Source organism: Chanos chanos, chromosome 1, assembly GCF_902362185.1.
Source record: "Chanos chanos chromosome 1, fChaCha1.1, whole genome shotgun sequence".
Lineage (NCBI taxonomy): Eukaryota > Metazoa > Chordata > Actinopteri > Gonorynchiformes > Chanidae > Chanos > Chanos chanos.
Window position 1 is genome coordinate 3,142,501 of NC_044495.1, and position 18,057 is coordinate 3,160,557.

At 40.2% G+C, this 18,057-nt stretch overlaps 1 protein-coding gene across 1 annotated transcript in view; it reads right to left on the bottom strand.

Annotated features, from left to right (window-relative positions):
* Positions 1-18,057, bottom strand: part of LOC115820137 (ribonuclease inhibitor-like) — a 33,880-nt gene that overhangs the window by 11,838 nt on the left and 3,985 nt on the right. The window contains exons 2-7 of the mRNA XM_030783618.1: positions 12,495-12,677; positions 9,010-9,180; positions 8,304-8,477; positions 5,851-6,033; positions 2,717-2,890; positions 258-431 (exon numbers count right to left, since the gene is read on the bottom strand). Of these exons, the coding sequence (XP_030639478.1) occupies positions 258-431; positions 2,717-2,890; positions 5,851-6,033; positions 8,304-8,477; positions 9,010-9,180; positions 12,495-12,677 (1,059 nt within the window). The remainder of the gene's footprint in view (positions 1-257; positions 432-2,716; positions 2,891-5,850; positions 6,034-8,303; positions 8,478-9,009; positions 9,181-12,494; positions 12,678-18,057) is intronic.

The window sequence follows — 18,057 nt, forward strand, 5'->3', positions numbered from 1 at the left end:
CATTCTTTATGTACAAAGCTCAGATCTTAACAAAAATAAATGCTGTTTTGAATTTTAAAGGCAGAAAAGAGTTCTGGGAAACAAAGCTGTAATATTGGTGATATAATTGTCTACATTATTTTGTTGTATGTTACTGTAAAACTGTGCTTTGTAGAATATGTAGCTCTATACTTGGAATTTCTTGTCCCTACATGACAACTATGATGGTCTGTTTAGTGTATTTCACTACATCATACACTCATTGTCAGATTACTTACAGCAGTCTCTGGAGTTTACAGTTTGGATTCCTCAGTAGAGCAGAGATGTGTTTCACTCCTGAGTCTCCTAGTTTATTCCCACTCAGATTCAGCTCTATCAGGTGTGAGGGGTTTGATGTCAGAGCTGAAGTCAGAGCAGCACAGCCTTCTTCTGTTACATTGCTGTTATTAAGTCTGTAGTGGGAGAGAGTGTTGGGGTGGGGTAGGGTGGATGGCAACCATCACTGATTCCATAAGTAAAATCATGACATGGCAGAAAATGATTTACTTAAGAACATTCTGAATGTTTAACTCTCCATGGTGAGATAGCTATTGGTAAATTTCCCTCTGCTAAAGAAATTGGAAAGTAAATATTGGGAAATACTGGTGATTGTTGAAAATATCAGTGTTTTAATATTTTTTCTCCTTCTGCAGTAAACTGTTTTGATTTAGTGTAGCACTGCACTAAAATATTACATAGATAAAAAATCTCATCAATATCCATTACTATATTATTCTAATCTGTTTGGTGGGTGTTCCCTCTATTAACGTATATGAAAACCAGTGCCTGCTCTTACAGTACAGTAATGCTTTTCTGGCACTCAGTACACTGGGGGAAAACAAAGAGGAATGTCATCCACTCTCTTTATATCTGGAAGATCTTTTGTTGTCAGGTTTAAATAAAATAAAACAAATAAACAAACAAATAAAACAAATTAAACTACTAACTTCAGTTTCTTCAGTTTGCAGTGTGAATCCTCCAGAAGAGCACAGAACTGCTTCACTCCTGAGTCTCCTGGTTTCTTCTCACTCAGATCCAGCTCTGTCAGCAGTAAGGGGTTTATTCCTAGAATTTCAGTCAGATAAACACTGGCTTTCTCTGCAGCATCACTCTTCAACAACCTACAGAGAGAGGAAGAGTATATTTAGGTTAATTGTGTAAAACTCCCTGCTGGATTTAGTGAGATTACGTCACTCCTTGGATTTATGGACCCGCGCATGCGCATTTTGTTTGTAGATACTTCCCGACACGAGTTGCTCATTACCTCTGTCGAGCTAGCATAAATCCGATGTTGTGTGATTGTATGGGTGTCATTGAAATGTAAGTGTACATACCATGCGTGATAAGTAAATTAGAGCGCTAGCATTTTATGTTCATGGTCGCACTTCTTAGACGATATACCAATATTTATCCGTAAGTCCGATACTACTGCTTACATATTTTCGCAGTTTAGTCACAAACTTGTTGCACGAAGGAGGACGCTTAACTAGTGATAAGAATCTGTAGAAGTGTATTTTCTTTGCACGTATGCTTTTCTATTCGTAGTGGATGTGTTTACTGTCGACCTTACGAAAGTAAGCTTAAGTAAGTGTAGTTATGGGCGCCAGTTAGGCTAACGTGCCCGAACATGTCTTCCTCTGTTCTCTTGGCGCCATCGTAAGTGATATGGTTGTGCTTGCATGTTACTTGGTATGTTCCATTTGTGGTCATAGACTGCCACCTAGTGATTGAAACCTGAAACTACTATAACCTACTGTAGTACTTCAATAGCCTGTTCGAGTGTAATTATTACTGAATATTTATTTTTTGCACACAACTCGAGCACTTCTTGTAAACCTGTCCCATTCTGGAATAAACCGCTGAATCATAATCAGAGGTCGCAGCTTCTCTCTTGCCAGAGTACAATGCCAGTGAAGACATCACCAGCTATATGTCACTGCTGCTCCTTATCCCCCCCCCCCCCCCCCAGAGTCTGGGGGTGTTCCCAGTTTAGTTTACAAAGAACATGATTAACTGTGCACTGGAATAACAGAAGTTAAAATGATTAACTCTAACCATGTCAGTCTGGTGTGGAAATCAGCATTATACAGCTCTATTACGGCTATAATAAATTAGATACAACCTATCTCTTTTCTTTTCTAGAGACTGATGTATCATATAGAATTATTTTAACAAATAAAATTCAGCCATTCAAAAGGTGAACAGAATGCTGGAAACACTGAGAGATTTCATGCTTGTTTGTGAAAATTTCTCACCTCAGTGTCTTCAGTTTACACTCAGTATTATTAACTAAATTTAGTAAATCAGTGACCAGCTTCACTCCTGAGTCTCCAGGGTCATTCCCTCTCAGATCCAGCTCTATCAGGTGTGAGGGATTTGATTTAAGGGCTGAAGCCAGTGCTGCATATCCTTCACCTGTTATACCACAGTCAGAAAGTCTAGAGAAAACAGAGGAGATTTTCATTGATGCAGCCAAAAACATATCCTTTAAAAAATCAACAATTTGAAATGTTCATTTTCTGATACTGGCCTTACTGTGCCTTAGGAGGGAGTTAAAGAGTAACATTTATAACCCACCATGTCTTTCTACTATGAAGTATTAACTGTTCTAAATATATAAGAGATTTTAATGTTAACACTACATCTATACAAAGTCATCTTACAAATGTACATTTTTGTTCATCATCATATTACTTACAGCAGTTTCTGTCGTTTACAGTTTGGATTTTTCAGTAGGGTGCAGATGTGTTTCACTCCTGAGTCTCCTAGTTTATTCCCACTCAGATTCATCTCTGTCAGGTGTGAGGGGTTTGATGTCAGAGCTGACGCAAGAGCGACACAGCCTTGTTCTGTCACACTGTTGTTTTCAAGCCTTTAGGGGGAGAACAGGAAACTGTAAAGCTCTTACTCTGATCTTGGTCACAAACATTAATCAGGAGAGAGAACTTATTCTAGCTTCACTTAGATCTAGCACTAGAAATCCTTAATCTTAGCCTTCTTCTATTATTGCCTACTAGTTACACCTACTACAGACAAATAGAAGAGAGAGAGAGAGAGAGAGAGAGAGAGAGAGAGAGAGAGAGAGAGAGAGAGAGAGAGAGAGAGAATAATTCAAATTCCATTTTAGGTTTGTTCTTAATGCTGTTTTGATAAAAGTACGGCAACACTACAGCCTTACACAACTGACTTTCTAATCACACAGCAGAACTGGAAAGCATGTACTGTAAAACAGGGCAGAACAATTTGGGGAAAATATCTAATTGTGATTTTTCTGACACATATTGCGATTTTGATTTGATATGTGATATAATTTTTTATGCCAACTTTCATTTCAGTATTCACTTTGTAAAAGGTTTAAAACGTGATGGAGCATTACCACATGAGATACCATCGAAATATTAACTGCTCTATATTCTAATGCTAAGATGATAACTTAAAGATATGGAATTGCTTCCAACATGTGTTTATTACATTTTTTAATTGGCATACAACACAGAACAATCAAATATGTAAGGGATAATGTATAGTCCACCGGTCATTATCGAACAATAAATCCCGGCAGGACGAACAGGAACCCGCTTATTATACGGTTACTTGCCAAAATGATAAAAGAAACTTCACACAACGTTTCACTTTAACGATTTTATTCCTGTTTCGTGGCTTCCGCTGAGAAAAATAGTCCTTCTAGCAAACCGAACTTTTAAGTTGCAAGTGTTGCATAGCAACGTTTTAGGCTACCTATAGACTCATCTACTTGTTACAGATACACTGTTTATTTCCGTTATGATAAGTGAACGGACCGCTGGCGGAATGATATGAAGATGTGAATCAGAAACACAATACACGTTGTCAATGGCAGCCGTCATTCATTTTTTTCAGCTGTCATTATGGAGAAATATGGGACCGCTGAACGTTGGGATGGCCGATTCAATTCAGTGGAACTTTCTGCAGCATTCTGAGGAACCATAGGTCAGACATGCTCTATAACGTGTATCCTACATCGCAGCCTTTGCGATTTCCTAATCGCACTATTTCAAATCACGATTTCCATCTGAAATCCATTAATCGTTCAGCCCTGCTGTGAAAAATATAACTCTTTGTTTGGGATTTCTAGTCTTTTCTTTTGACTACAAAGGTCTGGTGTATTTCACTACATCACAGGCTCTTTGACAGTTTACTTACAGCAGTCTCTGGAGTTTAAAGTTAGGTTGTTTCAGTAGAGCAGAGATGTGCTTCACTCCTGAGTCTCCTAGTTTATTCCCACTCAGATTCAGCTCTATCAGGTGTGAGGGGTTTGATGTCAGAGCTGAAGTCAGAGCAGCACAGCCTTCTTCTGTTATACTGCTGTCATTAAGCCTGTAGTGAGAGAGAGTGTTGGGGTGGGGTAGGGTGGATGGCAACCATTACTGATTCCATAAGTGAAATCATGACATGGCAGAAAATGTATCACTTAAGAACATTCTGAATGTTTAACTTTCCATGGTGAGATAGCTATTGGTAAACCTTCCTCTGCTAAAGAAACTGGGAAGTAAATATTGGTAAATATTGGTGATTGTTAAAAAAAAGAATGTATGAATATGAAAATATGAATGTTTTAAAGAACTGCTGTCTCACACTTAATATGTGAATTTGAGCACGTTTTGCATTAGTTTGAATGAATGATATATGTGCTTGCATGCATGTGTATTGTGTCGTTGTTGACAAGTGTGATGTGTGTTGTAGTGGCTTGGAACCCAAACCAAGTTTCCCTATGGGACAGTAAAGTATACCTTAACCTTAATATTTCTTTTCCTTCTGCAGTAAACTGTTTTGATTTAGTGTAGCACTGCAATAAAATATTACATGGATGAAAAATCTCATCAATATCTATTGCTCTACTATTCTAATGTTTGGTGGGTGTTCCCCGTATTAATGTATATGAAAACCAGTGCCTGCTCTTACAGTACAGTAATGCTTTTCTGGCACTCAGTACACTGGGGGAAAACAAAGAGGAATGTCATCCACTCTCTTTATATCTGGAAGATCTTTTGTTGTCAGGTTTAAATAAAATAAAACAAACAAACAAACAAACAAATGAAAGAAATTAAACCACTAACATAAGTTTCTTCAGTTTGCAGTGTGAATCCTTCAGAAGAGGACAGAACATCTTCACTCCTGAGTCTCCTGGTTTCTTCTCACTCAGATCCAGCTCTGTCAGGAGTAAGGGGTTTTTACCTAGAACTTCAGTCAGATAATGGCAGGCTTTCTCTGCAGCATCACTCTTCAACAACCTACAGAGAGAGGAAGAATATATTTATGTAAATAATCATTCAGTAACTGTCTACTGATACAATCTTCCTAAATATTTGAGAAAGAAATAAGGCAAGATCCAGCTCTGAGTAGGTTAAAGGCTTTCTGCCTAAATATCAAGTCAAAGAATCACAAGCTTTATCTGCAGCATCAGTTTCCAACAACCTGTAGAGAGAGGAGCATGAACTGTTGTTTAAAAAAATATTCACACATATGCACAAATATATATGTCATTGCTGCTCCTACCCCCCCTTTAGAGTTTGGGGGTGTTCCCAGTTTAGTTCACAAAGAACATAATTAACTGTACACTGGAATAATAGAAGTTAAAGTGATGAACTCTAACCATGTCAGTCTGGTGTGGAAATCAGCGTTCTACAGCTCTATTACGGCTATAATAAATTAGATACAACCTATCTCTTTTCTTTTCTAGAGACTGATGTATCATATAGAATTATTTTAACAAATAAAATTCAGCCATTCAAAAGGTGAACAGAATGCTGGAAACACTGAGAGATCTCAGGCTCGTTTGTGAAATTTTCTCACCTCAGTGTCTTCAGTTTACACTCGATATTACTAAGTAAATTTAGTAAATCAGTGACCAGCTTCACTCCCGAGTCTCCAGGGTCATTCCCTCTCAGATCCAGCTCTATCAGGTGTGAGGGGTTTGATTTAAGAGCTGAAGCCAGAGCTGCATATCCTTCACCTGTTATACCACAGTCAGAAAGTCTAGAGAAAACAGAGGAGTTTTTCATCGATGCTGCAAAAAACATATCCTTTAAAAAATCAACAATTGGAATTGTTAATTTTCTGACACTGGCCTTACTGTACCTTAGGAGGAAGTTAAAGAGTAACATTTATAACCCACCATGTCTTTCTAATATGAGGTATTACTGTTATAAAAATATCAGAGATTTTAACGTAAACACTACATCTATACAAAGTCATATTACAAATGTACATCTTTGTTCACCATCATATTACTTACAGCAGTTTCTGTAGTTTACAGTGTTTACTCCTCAGTAGATCTGAGATGTGCTTCACTCCTGAGTCTCCTAGTTTATTCCCACTCAGATTCATCTCTGTCAGGTGTGAGGGGTTTGATGTCAGAGCTGAGGCAAGAGCGACACAGCCTTGTTCTGTCACACTGTTGTTTTCAAGCCTTTACGGGGAGAACAGGAAACTGTGTAAAGCTCTTACTCTGATCTTGGTCACAAACATTAATCAGGAGAGAGACAAATTTATTCTAGCTTCACTTAGATCTAGCACTGAAAATCCTTAATCTTAGCCATCTTCTATTATTGCCTACTAGTTACACTGACTACAGACAAATGGGGAGGGAAAGAGAATAATTCAAATTCCATTTTAGGTTTGTTCTTAATGCTGTTTTGATAAAAGTACGGCAACACTACAGCCTTACACAACTGACTTTCTAATCACACAGCAGAACTGGAAAGCATGTACTGTAAAACAGGGCAGAACAATTTGGGGAAAATATCTAATTGTGATTTTTCTGACACATATTGCGATTTTGATTTGATATGTGGTAATTTTTTAAGCCAAGCTTCATTTCAATATTCACTTTGTAACAGATTTAAAACATGTGATGGAGCATTACCACATGAGATACCATCAAAATATTAACTGCTCTATATTCTCATGCAAAGATGATAACTTAAAGATATGGAATTGCTTCCAACATGTGTTTATTACATTTTTTAATTGGCATACAACACAGAACAATCAAATATGTAAGGGATAATGTATAGTCCACCAGTCATTATTGAATAATAAATCCCGGCAGGACGAACAGGAACCCGCTTATTATACGGTTACTTGCCAAAATGCTTAAAGAAACTTCACACAACGTTTCATTTTAATGCTTTTATTCCCGTTTCGTGGCTTCCGCTGAGTAAAATAGTCCTTCTAGCAAACAGAACTTTTAAGTTGCAAGTGTTGCATAGCAACGTTTTAGGCTACCTATAGACTCATCTACTTGTTACAGATACACTGTTTATTTCCGTTACGATACGTGAACGGACCACTGGCGGAATGATAAAGATGTGAATCAGAAGCACAAAACCCACTGTTTACTTACAGCAGTCTCTGGAGTTTACAGTGTGGATTCTGTAGTAGCTCAGAGATGCGCTTCACTCCTGAGTCTCCTAGTTTATTCCCACTCAGATTCAGCTTTATCAGGTGTGAGGGGTTTGATGTCAGAGCTGAAGTCAGAGCAGCACAGCCTTCTTCTGTTATATTGCTGTCATTAAGTCTGTAGAGAGAGAGAGAGAGAGAGAGAGCAAAAAACTAAATCAAGTTTTTATTTTATTTTATTTTTGGGTTACATGGATAGAAACTGCAGCAGAAACAAGTTTTTTTGGCTTCACTGACTTCTTAGACTTAAAAAACTCTCAGTATACACACACTGTAGACACACACTCTAACTATACCCAAACCCTAAGTACACACACATATGCGCACACACACACACTAACACACTGATATACTCCTGGATGGAGCACTGTCTGTGTTGTATCTGTTACAGATTTTGAAGCTGTGAGAAGTGTGATCCTGTTACTGACTCAGTCAGCACAACTGAGTAAAATGAAAGGGTTTACTTAGTTACTTATCTGTCTTACTGCCCACATTAGAGAGTTAAGGCCCAGCACTGAGACCCTGTTCTGGTCTGACTGACACTGAGACAGTCCCAGTTAAACAGAATGAGAACAGAGAATCAAACAGACAGAGAGAAGCATTCTTTACGTACAAAATGCAGACCTTAACAAACATAATTGCTGTTTTGCATTTTTAAAGGCAGAAGAGAGTTCTGGGAAACAAAGCTGTAATATTGGTGATATAATCGTGTATATTCTTCTGTTGTATGTTACTGTAAACCTGTGCTTTGTAGAATACTTGGAATTTCTTGTCCCTCCATTACAACTATGAAGGTCTGTTTAGTGCATTTCACTACATCATACACTCATTGTCAGATTACTTACAGCAGTCTCTGGAGTTTGCAGTGTGCATTCCTGAGTAGAGCAGAGATGTGCTTCACTCCTGAGTCTCCTAGTTTATTCCCACTCAGATTCAGCTCTATCAGGTGTGAGGGGTTTGATGTCAGAGCTGAAGTCAGAGCATCACAGCCTTCTTCTGTTATACTGCTGTCATTAAGCCTGTAGAGAGAGAGAGTGTTGGGGTGGGGTAGGGTGGATGGCAACCATTACTGATTCCATAAGTAAAATCATGACATGGCAGAAAATGTATCACTTAAGAACATTCTGAATGTTTAACTTTTCATGGTGGGATAGCCATTGGTGAATTTTCCTATGCTAAAGAAACTGGGAAGTAAATATTGGTAAATACTGGTGATTGTTGAAAATATTAGTGTTTTAATTTTTTTTCTCCTTCTGCAGTAAACTGTTTTGATTTAGTGTAGCGCTACAATAAAATATTACATGGATAAAAAATCTCATCAATATCTATTACTCTACTATTCTAATGTTTGGTGGGTGTTCCCCCTATTAACGTAAATGAAAACCAGTGCCTGCTCTTACAGTACAGTAATGCTTTTCTGGCACTCAGTACACTGGGGGAAAACAAAGAGGAATGTCATCCACTCTCTTTATATCTGGAAGATCTTTTGTTGTCAGGTTTAAATAAAATAAAACAAACAAACAAACAAATGAAAGAAATTAAACCACTAACTTAAGTTTCTGCAGTTTGCAGTGTGAATCCTCCAGAAGAGCACAGAACTGCTTCACTCCTGAGTCTCCTGGTTTCTTCTCACTCAGATCCAGCTCTGTCAGGAGTAAGGGGTTTTTACCTAGAGCCTCAGTCAGATAATCACAGGCTTTCTCTGCATCACTCTTCAACAACCTACAAAGAGGGGAAGAGTATGTTTATGTTAATAATAATTCAATAACTGTCTGCTGCTACAATCTTCCTAAATATTTGAGAAAGAAATAAGGCAAGATCCAGCTCTGAGTAGGTTAAAGGCTTTCTGCCTAAATATCAAGTCAAAAAATCACAAGCTTTATCTGCAGCATCAGTTTCCAACAACCTGTAGAGAGAGGAGCATGAACTGTTGTTTAAAAAAATATTCACACATATGCACACATATATATGTCATTGCTGCTCCTACCCCCCCTTTAGAGTCTGCGGGTGTTCCCAGTTTAGTTCACAAAGAACATGATTAACTGTACACTGGAATAATAGAAGTTAAAATGATGAACTCTAACCATGTCAGTCTGGTGTGGAAATCAGCGTTCTACAGCTCTATTACGGCTATAATAAATTAGATATAACTTATTTCTTTTCTTTTCTAGAGATTGATGTATCATATAGTTCAAGTTCAAGTTTAGTTTATTTGTCATATGTAGGTTGACACAGGGTCAACAGTACAATGAAATGTATGAGACGAGAGAAACAGGTCAACTCAGCAATAAGAGCACACTAGTCATAAGAACAGGAGTAAAAATAAGGGATTTAAATAAAATAAAGATTAAGAGAATAAGGAGTTAATTAAGAAAAATAACAGAAAATAAGAGAGGTATGAGCGATAGAAGAATTAAAATACAATGAGGTGAGTGCAATAAATATAACAAAATGAACATGTATGGAGGAAGCTTAAAATGTAAAGTGGAGAGTGTAAACAACGGTATTGCACATAGGGGGATGTACAGCTTTATGTACCACTATAGTATCAGTGCAGTAATCAGTGTGTAGCAGTGCAGTAAACACTGCAGCAAACAGTGAAAAGTGCAGTAGGGAGCAGCCTGTGCAGGTAATCAGTAGCAGTGCAAGTTAAGTAAGCTAAGTAACCAGTGAGCTTAAGCAGTGGACAGTGCAACAAGCAGGTAGTCCAGTTTGCGCTGGTGGAAGATGTCCTGAATGGCAGGGAGTCTGTTGCCTGTGATGTGCTGTGCCACATCCACCACTCTCTGTAGTGATTTGCGGCTGTGGGCAGAGCAGTTCCCGTACGAGACCGTGATGCAGCCCGTCAGCAAGCTCTCGATGGTGCACCTGTAGAAGTTCGTGAGGATGCGGGCATTCATGCAAAACTTCCTCAGTCTTCTCAAGAAATAGAGCCGCTGGTGAGCCTTCTTGACCATGGTGTCTGTGTGTAGCGACCAGGAGAGGTCCTCAGTGATGTGTACACCGAGGAACTTGAAGCTGCTGGCCCTCTCAACCTCAGCATCACCAGTGTGGATGGGGAGGTGCCCACTCATTTGTTTTACTGATGACAAGAGAGAGGTTGTCATCCTGGCACCAGCTGGTTAGTGCCTTCAGCTCCTCTCTGTTAGCTGTCTCATTGCTGTCAGTGATGAGGCCCAGGATGGTCGTGTCGTCAGCAAACTTAATGACATCTGAGCTGTGCTTGGCAGGACAGTTGTAGGCGAACATGGAATACAGTAGGGGGCTGAGCGCACAGCCCTGTGGTGCGCCTGTGTTGAGGATCAGTGACGATGAGGTGTGGCTGCCAGTTCTCACCACCTGGGGCCTGCCCATCAGGAAGTCTAATATCCAGCTGCAGATAGAGGCCGCTAGACCGAGGTCAGCGAGCTTTGAGACGAGTTTTGAGGGAATGATGGTGTTGACTGCTGAGCTGTAGTCAATAAAGAGCATTCTCACATAAGTATTCCCCTTGTCCAGGTGGGTGAGCACGGTGTGTATCGCCAAGGCGAAGGTGTCATCTGTGGCCCTGTTCGATCTGTATGCAAACTGAAGAGGGTCCAAGGTGTCAGGAAGGGAGGAGCAGATGTGGGTTTTAACCAGTCGCTTGAAGCACTTCATGATGACTGATGTCAGTGCAACAGGGCGGTAGTCATTTAGACAGGAGGCCACTGGTTTCTTGGGGACAGGAACGATGGTGGATGCCTTCAGGGAGGTGGGGTCCCCTGAGTTGAAGGCATTGGTCCACACTTTGAGTTTAGCGCAAATCTCCCAGGTGACCCAGGGCTTCTGGTTCGGGCAGGTCTGAACGGTGGTTTTTGGGACAACATCGCTGATACACTTGCTTATATAGCCTATGACAGAGTCTGTGTATTCACTGATGTTGCCATCCGCTGCATCCTCAAACATCTGCCAGTCAGTTGTCTCAAGGCAGTCCTGAAGGACCCCATCAGCTTCTCTGTCCCATTTGTAGATGTCCCTGGTAACTGGTTTTTCCTGTTTCAGTTTCTGCCTATATGCAGGCAGCAGCAGGATGGAGCAGTGGTCTGCCTTTCCAAAAGCAGGGCAGGGAAGGGGTTTGTAGCAGTCTTTGAATGGGGTGTAGCAGTGATCCAGGGTCTGTTCTCCCCTGGTGGGAAAAGTGATGTGTTGATAGTATTTTGGGAGAACTTTCTTCATATTGGCTCTGTTGAAGTCTCCCAAAACAATGAGGGCAGCCTCTGAGTACGAGTTTTCCGGTCTATTTATGATCCTATACAGCTCGTCCAGTGCTGAAGGTTTATCAGCCTGTGGGGGGATGTAAACAGCTGTGAGGAGGACTGAGCTGAACTCTCTGGGGAGGTAGAAGGGTCTAACTTTGATGGTCAGCAGCTCCAGTACCGGGGAGCAGTACGTTGTTAAAACACATATATCTTTGGCCCACGAAGAGTTAACCATAAAGCACACACTCCCTCCTTTCGTCTTGCTTGAGTCTTTCAATCGGTCGTGCCGGTAGACGGAGAAATTCACTGGGGTGACGGCACAATCGGGCACGTTGGGCTCCAGCCATGTCTCAGTGAATGCCAGAACGCAGCAGTTCCTAATGTCCCTTTCGTGATTAATACGTGCTCACAGTTCGTCTAGCTTGTTGCCCAGCGACTGTACGTTAGCTAGCAGAATGCTGGGCAGAGGAGGTTTGTAGTTTCTCTGTCGGTTTCTCTGCAGAACCCCGGCGCACTTCCCTCTCTTTGTTCTCCTCCGACGCCGTGCAAGTAAACAAAAGACCCAGGGGAGTATGGCGTCGGCGGTGTTGAAACTTGGCTTAAAATCCGAACTGGAAGAACGTAACTCCACAAGTGTTTGTCGGTCATACTGAATGTATGATAATGCAGAATTAACAAAAAGAACTAGTAGTAAAAAGCAAATCCGCACAGCTTTGCTGGGCTAACTTGGAACTCTCGTCAGTGCGGCGATCTTAGTGACAGTGTATCTAAGAATTATTCTATTCGATTTCATGTTCGTTTGTGAAATTTTCTCACCTCAGTGTCTTCAGTTTACACTCGGTATTATTAAGTAAATCTAGTAAATCAGTGACCAGCTTCACTCCTGAGTCTCCAGGGTCGTTCCCTCTCAGATCCAGCTCTATCAGGTGTGAGGGGTTTGATTTAAGAGCTGAAGTCAGTGCTGCATATCCTTCACCTGTTATACCACAGTCAGAAAGTCTAGAGAAAACAGAGGAGTTTTTCACTGATACAGCAAAAAATATATCAGTGAAGAAATCAACAATTTGAAATGTTCATTTTCTGACACTGGCCTTACTGTGCCTTAGGAGGGAGTTAAAGAGTAATATTTATAACCCACCATGTCTCTCTAATATGAAGTATTAACTGTTCTAAAAATATCACAGATTTTAATGTAAACACTACATCTATACAAAGTCATCTTACAAATGTACATCTTTGTTCACCGTCACATTACTTACAACAGTTTCTGTAGTTTACAGTGTTTACTCCTCAGTAGATCTGAGATGTGCTTCACTCCTGAATCTCCTAGTTTATTCCCACTCAGATTCAGCTCTGTCAGGTGTGAGGGGTTTGATGTCAGAGCTGAGGCAAGAGCGACACAGCCTTGTTCTGTCACACTGTTGTTTTCAAGCCTTTACGGGGAGAACAGGAAACTGTGTAAAGCTCTTACTCTGATCTTGGTCACAAACATTAATCAGGAGAGAGAATTTATTCTAATTTCACTGAGATCTAGCACTGAAAATCCTAAATCTTAGCCTTCTTCTATTATTGCCTACTAGTTACACTGACTACAGACAAATGGGGAGAGAGAGAGAGAGAGAATAATTCAAATTCCATTTTAGGCTTATTTTTAATGTTGTATTGATGAAAGCTTCATTTCAACATTCTCTGTGTAACAGATTTAAAACATGTGATGGAGCATTACCACTTGAAATACCATCAACATATTAACTGCTCTACATTCTAATGCAAAGATGATAAGTTAACGATATGGAATTGCTTCCAACATGTGTTTATTACATTTTTGATTGGCATACAACACAGAACAATCAAACACGTAAGGGTTAATGTCATTATCGAAAAATAAACGAACCCCACTCATTATATGGTTACTTGCCAAAATGCTAAAAGAACACAACGTTTTATTTTAATGATTTTATTTCCGTTTCGTGGCTTCCGCTGAGAAAAATAGTCCTTCTAGCAAATAGAACTTTTAAGTTGTAACTCGTCAACTTGTTGCAGATATGCTGTTTATTTCCGTTACGATAAGTGAACGGACCGCTGGCGGAATGATATAAAGATGTGAAGCACAAAACCTGTTGTCAATGGCAGCCGTCATTCATTTTTTTAGTCTGTCATTATGGAGAAATATCGGACCTCTGAACGTTGGGATGGCCCATTCAACTCAGTGGAACTTTCTGCAGCATTCTGAGGAACCGCAGGTCAGACACGCTCCATAATGTATATGCAAAATCACAGCCTTTGTGATTTCCTAATCGCACTGTTTCAAACCGCGATTTCCATTTGAAATCCAGTAATCATTCAGCCCTATTGTAAAATAACTCTTTGTTTTGGATGTCTTTTCTTTTGTCTCCAAAGATCTGTTTAGTGCATTTCACTACATCACAGTTTACTTACAGCAGTCTCTGAAGTTTACAGTGTGGATTCCTCAGTAGATCAGATATGTGCTTCACTCCTGAGTCTCCTAGTTTATTCCCACTCAGATTCAGCTCTATCAGGTGTGATGGGTTTGATGTCAGAGCTGAAGTCAGAGCAGCACAGCCTTCTTCTGTTATACTGCTGTAATTAAGCCTATAGATAGATAGACAGGTACATACATAGAGAGAGAGAGACAGAGAGAGAGAGAGGTAATTATTACTGAGAAGTAAACATTGGTAAATATTATTAATATAATTAATAGAGACAGGCTTGTGACCGAAGGGTTGCCGGATCGATTCCCAGGACCGACATCCAGGGCTGTGTGCCCTTGGAAAAGGCACTTAGCCCCAATGCCGACTGGGTGCAAGGAGGGCTGCCCCTGCTCCTGCGTCTGGTGTGTGTGTTCACTACCGGTGTGTTGAATGGGTTAAATGCAGAGGACACATTCACTATTCACAGTGTGTGTGTGTGTGCGTGTGTGCGTGTGTGTGTGTGTGCGTGTGCGTGTGTGTGCGCGCGGTCATAGAGATTTACATTTACGTTGCTTCCTTGCTCTTACAGTACAGTGATACTTCTCTGTCTTGAATTACATTTGTGTGAAACACCACGGACAGTCTTCTTGACATGCTAGAATGAAGTGACTTTTTAAATTGACTACAAATACATTTCACATGATATTACAGCTCCCTTCCTCCTTTAGGGTGTGGGGGATGTCCCAGTTCAGTTTATAAATGGGATAAATCAGTCCAGGGCAAATCAAACACATGAGTAGTGAAAAAAAATCATTCCAGACACTAACTTAAGTTTCTTCACTTTGCAGTGTGAATCCTCCAGTAGAGCACAGAACTGCTTCACTCCTGAGTCTCCTGGTTTCTTCTCACTCAAATCCAGCTCTTTCTCGACTAATGGGTTTTTACCTAGCACTGAAGTCAGATAATCACAAGCTTTCACTGCAGTATCAGTCTTCAATAACCTGTAAAAAGAGGAAGAAAAAATTCATTCATACCAAGAAAAATGGACACATCATTACTGGCCCCATCCTCCTTTAGAATCTGGTGTTTCCCAGATCAGTTTACACTGTCCAAGATGAATTGGACACTAGAATAACAGATATTTGCTGGGGAAGTCAGTTTTGGGACCTTATTTTGAACCTGCAGATGCTTTTAACAGGGCTATAGACAGAGGGACAAAGTCACTGTTGGGCAAGTACTAAGCAAGTCCCAAATCAAGGATTACCAAGTCATAAGTAAAGTTCAAGTGCTTCAACTTACGTTTCAAGTCCTAAACAAGTCATTGTGTGCTCTTTGACTAATTTAATGCTCTTGCATTTTTACCTGAGTGAGTGAATGAGTGAGTGAAGAGTGTGTGGGTGATTGGGTGAATGAGTGAGTGAAGTCAATGAGTTGCCTTTACAGTATGGATTTCAGGGTAAGTATACCACTTGTACAAAAGGCCGTGAACTTCTTTGGTTTCATTTTGTGGTTGTTTATTGACATGGGTTAGACGGGATAATATAGTTTCACTTTGTAATAATCTTATGTCAAACTATGTGTAATTTACACTTTTGTGGTGCAGTGCCTGCGTCATAAGGACTGGACTTTCTGGAAAGAACGGTATTGTACGATTGGTGTGTTGTGTTCCTGTTCGGCTTTGTGATTCTACAGATTATTGACGACTTTCGCATTCTCTACTGTGCATTAATGCAAAAAAGTAAGTTGTGTTTTCTACATTAATTAGGTTTGCACAAGCAGTTAAATGTGAATAACGAGAGTTATTATAGCGTGAAGGAAACGTTCACATATCCACTTATAGTGAGCTTGCCATGTTGGGTTATATTGAGTTGAGCTATAACACTCTCCGCTTGTAGTTTATCGAGCGTACTTTTGGTAGATGTTTGATTGTATGTGTGTGTGTAAGAGTGCTGTTGATGCTTGTGTTTGAAGTTGCCTGTTGTATGTTTTCTGATAATAGTACAAGTGTTGTATGTAAGCCTGTGTGTACGTGCAATGTTGCTTTGTAAAGTTGCACTCATTGCTTTGCTTTGTCTATTCACAGAACCAGACATATAACGTCAAATACAGTTAATATCAGTCTTTATTCTGGTCTCCCGGTGAAGTCCTTGCCTGTGTCCAGTAAGTTTCATCCTTGCCTTAAGTGAAGTTCTGGCCGAAACCCCCAGTTGTGGGCAGTGATAAGCACGACCAGCACCTCACAGTCCCACAACACTACAGCTCTCACTTACACCACTAGCTAAGGATGAAGCATTACATTTACAAAAAATCAAACTGGACAAAGGTGTGTCAGACATTCATGCATGATGAGGATGTAGTATGATGCCACCGTGGCTGAAAACACGCTCCACGGTAGCATTGGATTGAAGCACTGGGTTGAAGGTAGATATGTTTGCAACCAGTTTTTAAGAGATTGTGCTGCCACATTGACCATGTCGAGAGCTCATTGTTTTTAGGATCGATAGTCTAGCTAGAGCTAGATAGACCCATACTAGCTCTTATCTTGCCAGCTTAAGCCATGGCTTTCCATAAATGACTACACAGATAATTATGGTCAATTTACCGGTCTTTGCACTGTGGAGCCCCTTACGTCCCGAAACGTAATATTTTTTATCCTGTGCGCACAAGAGAATTTACTAGAAATTCATATCCGTCTCTAACGACTTCAGATGCACACCACAGCCGACAGGTTCTGTTTAGGTGAATATGAACACTTTGGTGAAACTAACAAGTAGCACAAATCTATCTTCAACCAGTTCACCCACCAAAAACATAGCAAACTGGCTGTACAAATATAGCTATGAAAACGGCCAGGTTTCAAACATACTTGAGAAATCAACAAACTCTTAAAAGCTATAAACTCAACTAACCCCCGTGGTCTTCAAAGCCTTTCATATGCCTGTCAAGCCTTTACTACACAGATATTAACTTGTTCACATAAGATCATTAACGTGTGCGCAGAGGATAAAAAAAATATTACGTTTCAGGACTTTAGTGACTCCGTGTTGTGAGGCTCGAACAGTTGGACGTTGTTGCTTCACCATCTGTAATTTTGCTCTCGCATATTTTACACATTGCCATCCGTTTGCTGTTTACAACAGTGTAGTCTTTGAAACCGAATGCAATAACCCGAGGTGTCATTTACTTGTCTATGCGCCAATGGCTCTTTCACTGGTGCGCATGCAACGTTATTGCTGTTCTTTATAGGCTCCGCTGAAGTCCCGTGTGGGCAAGAATACCAGCAAATACATGCACACTTTTTTGATAAGATCAGTAAATTTAATGTTTTTACCTATGAAATATGTCAAGTCATTACAAGTCAAAGAGATAAAGTCCGAGTGAAGTCTAGAGTCATTGGTATTAAAACAAAGTCGAGTTGCAAGTCATTTTTCATTTTGTCGAGTCGAATCTGAAGTCATCATAATCATGACTCAATTTTGCCTCGAGTCCAAGTCATGTGACTCGGGTCCACATCTCTGGCTATGGATAGATATGTTCAGATATAACTGATCTCTTTTCGTCTATAATGGTAGATTTATCATGCACCACTGTCCTTTTAACAAACAAAAACTGAACAGAGCACTGCGAACATTAAGAGATTTTAAACTGTACTGCGACATTTTCTCACCTCAGTGTCTCAAGTTTACATTTTGGATCCCTTTGTAAATCAGTCAGCATTTTCACTCCTGAGTCTCCAGGGTCGTTCCCTCTCAGATCCAGCTCTGTCAGGTGTGAGGGATTTAATCTCACAGCTGACCCTAGAGCAGCATATCCATCTCCTGTTATACCACAGTCAGAAAGTCTAGAGAGAAGAGAAGAGTCTCACAGTTCTGGCAAAAACACATCATGAACAGTTGTTCATTACAGGAATATGGTCTTACTGTACCTTAGGAAGGAGTTTAACAGTA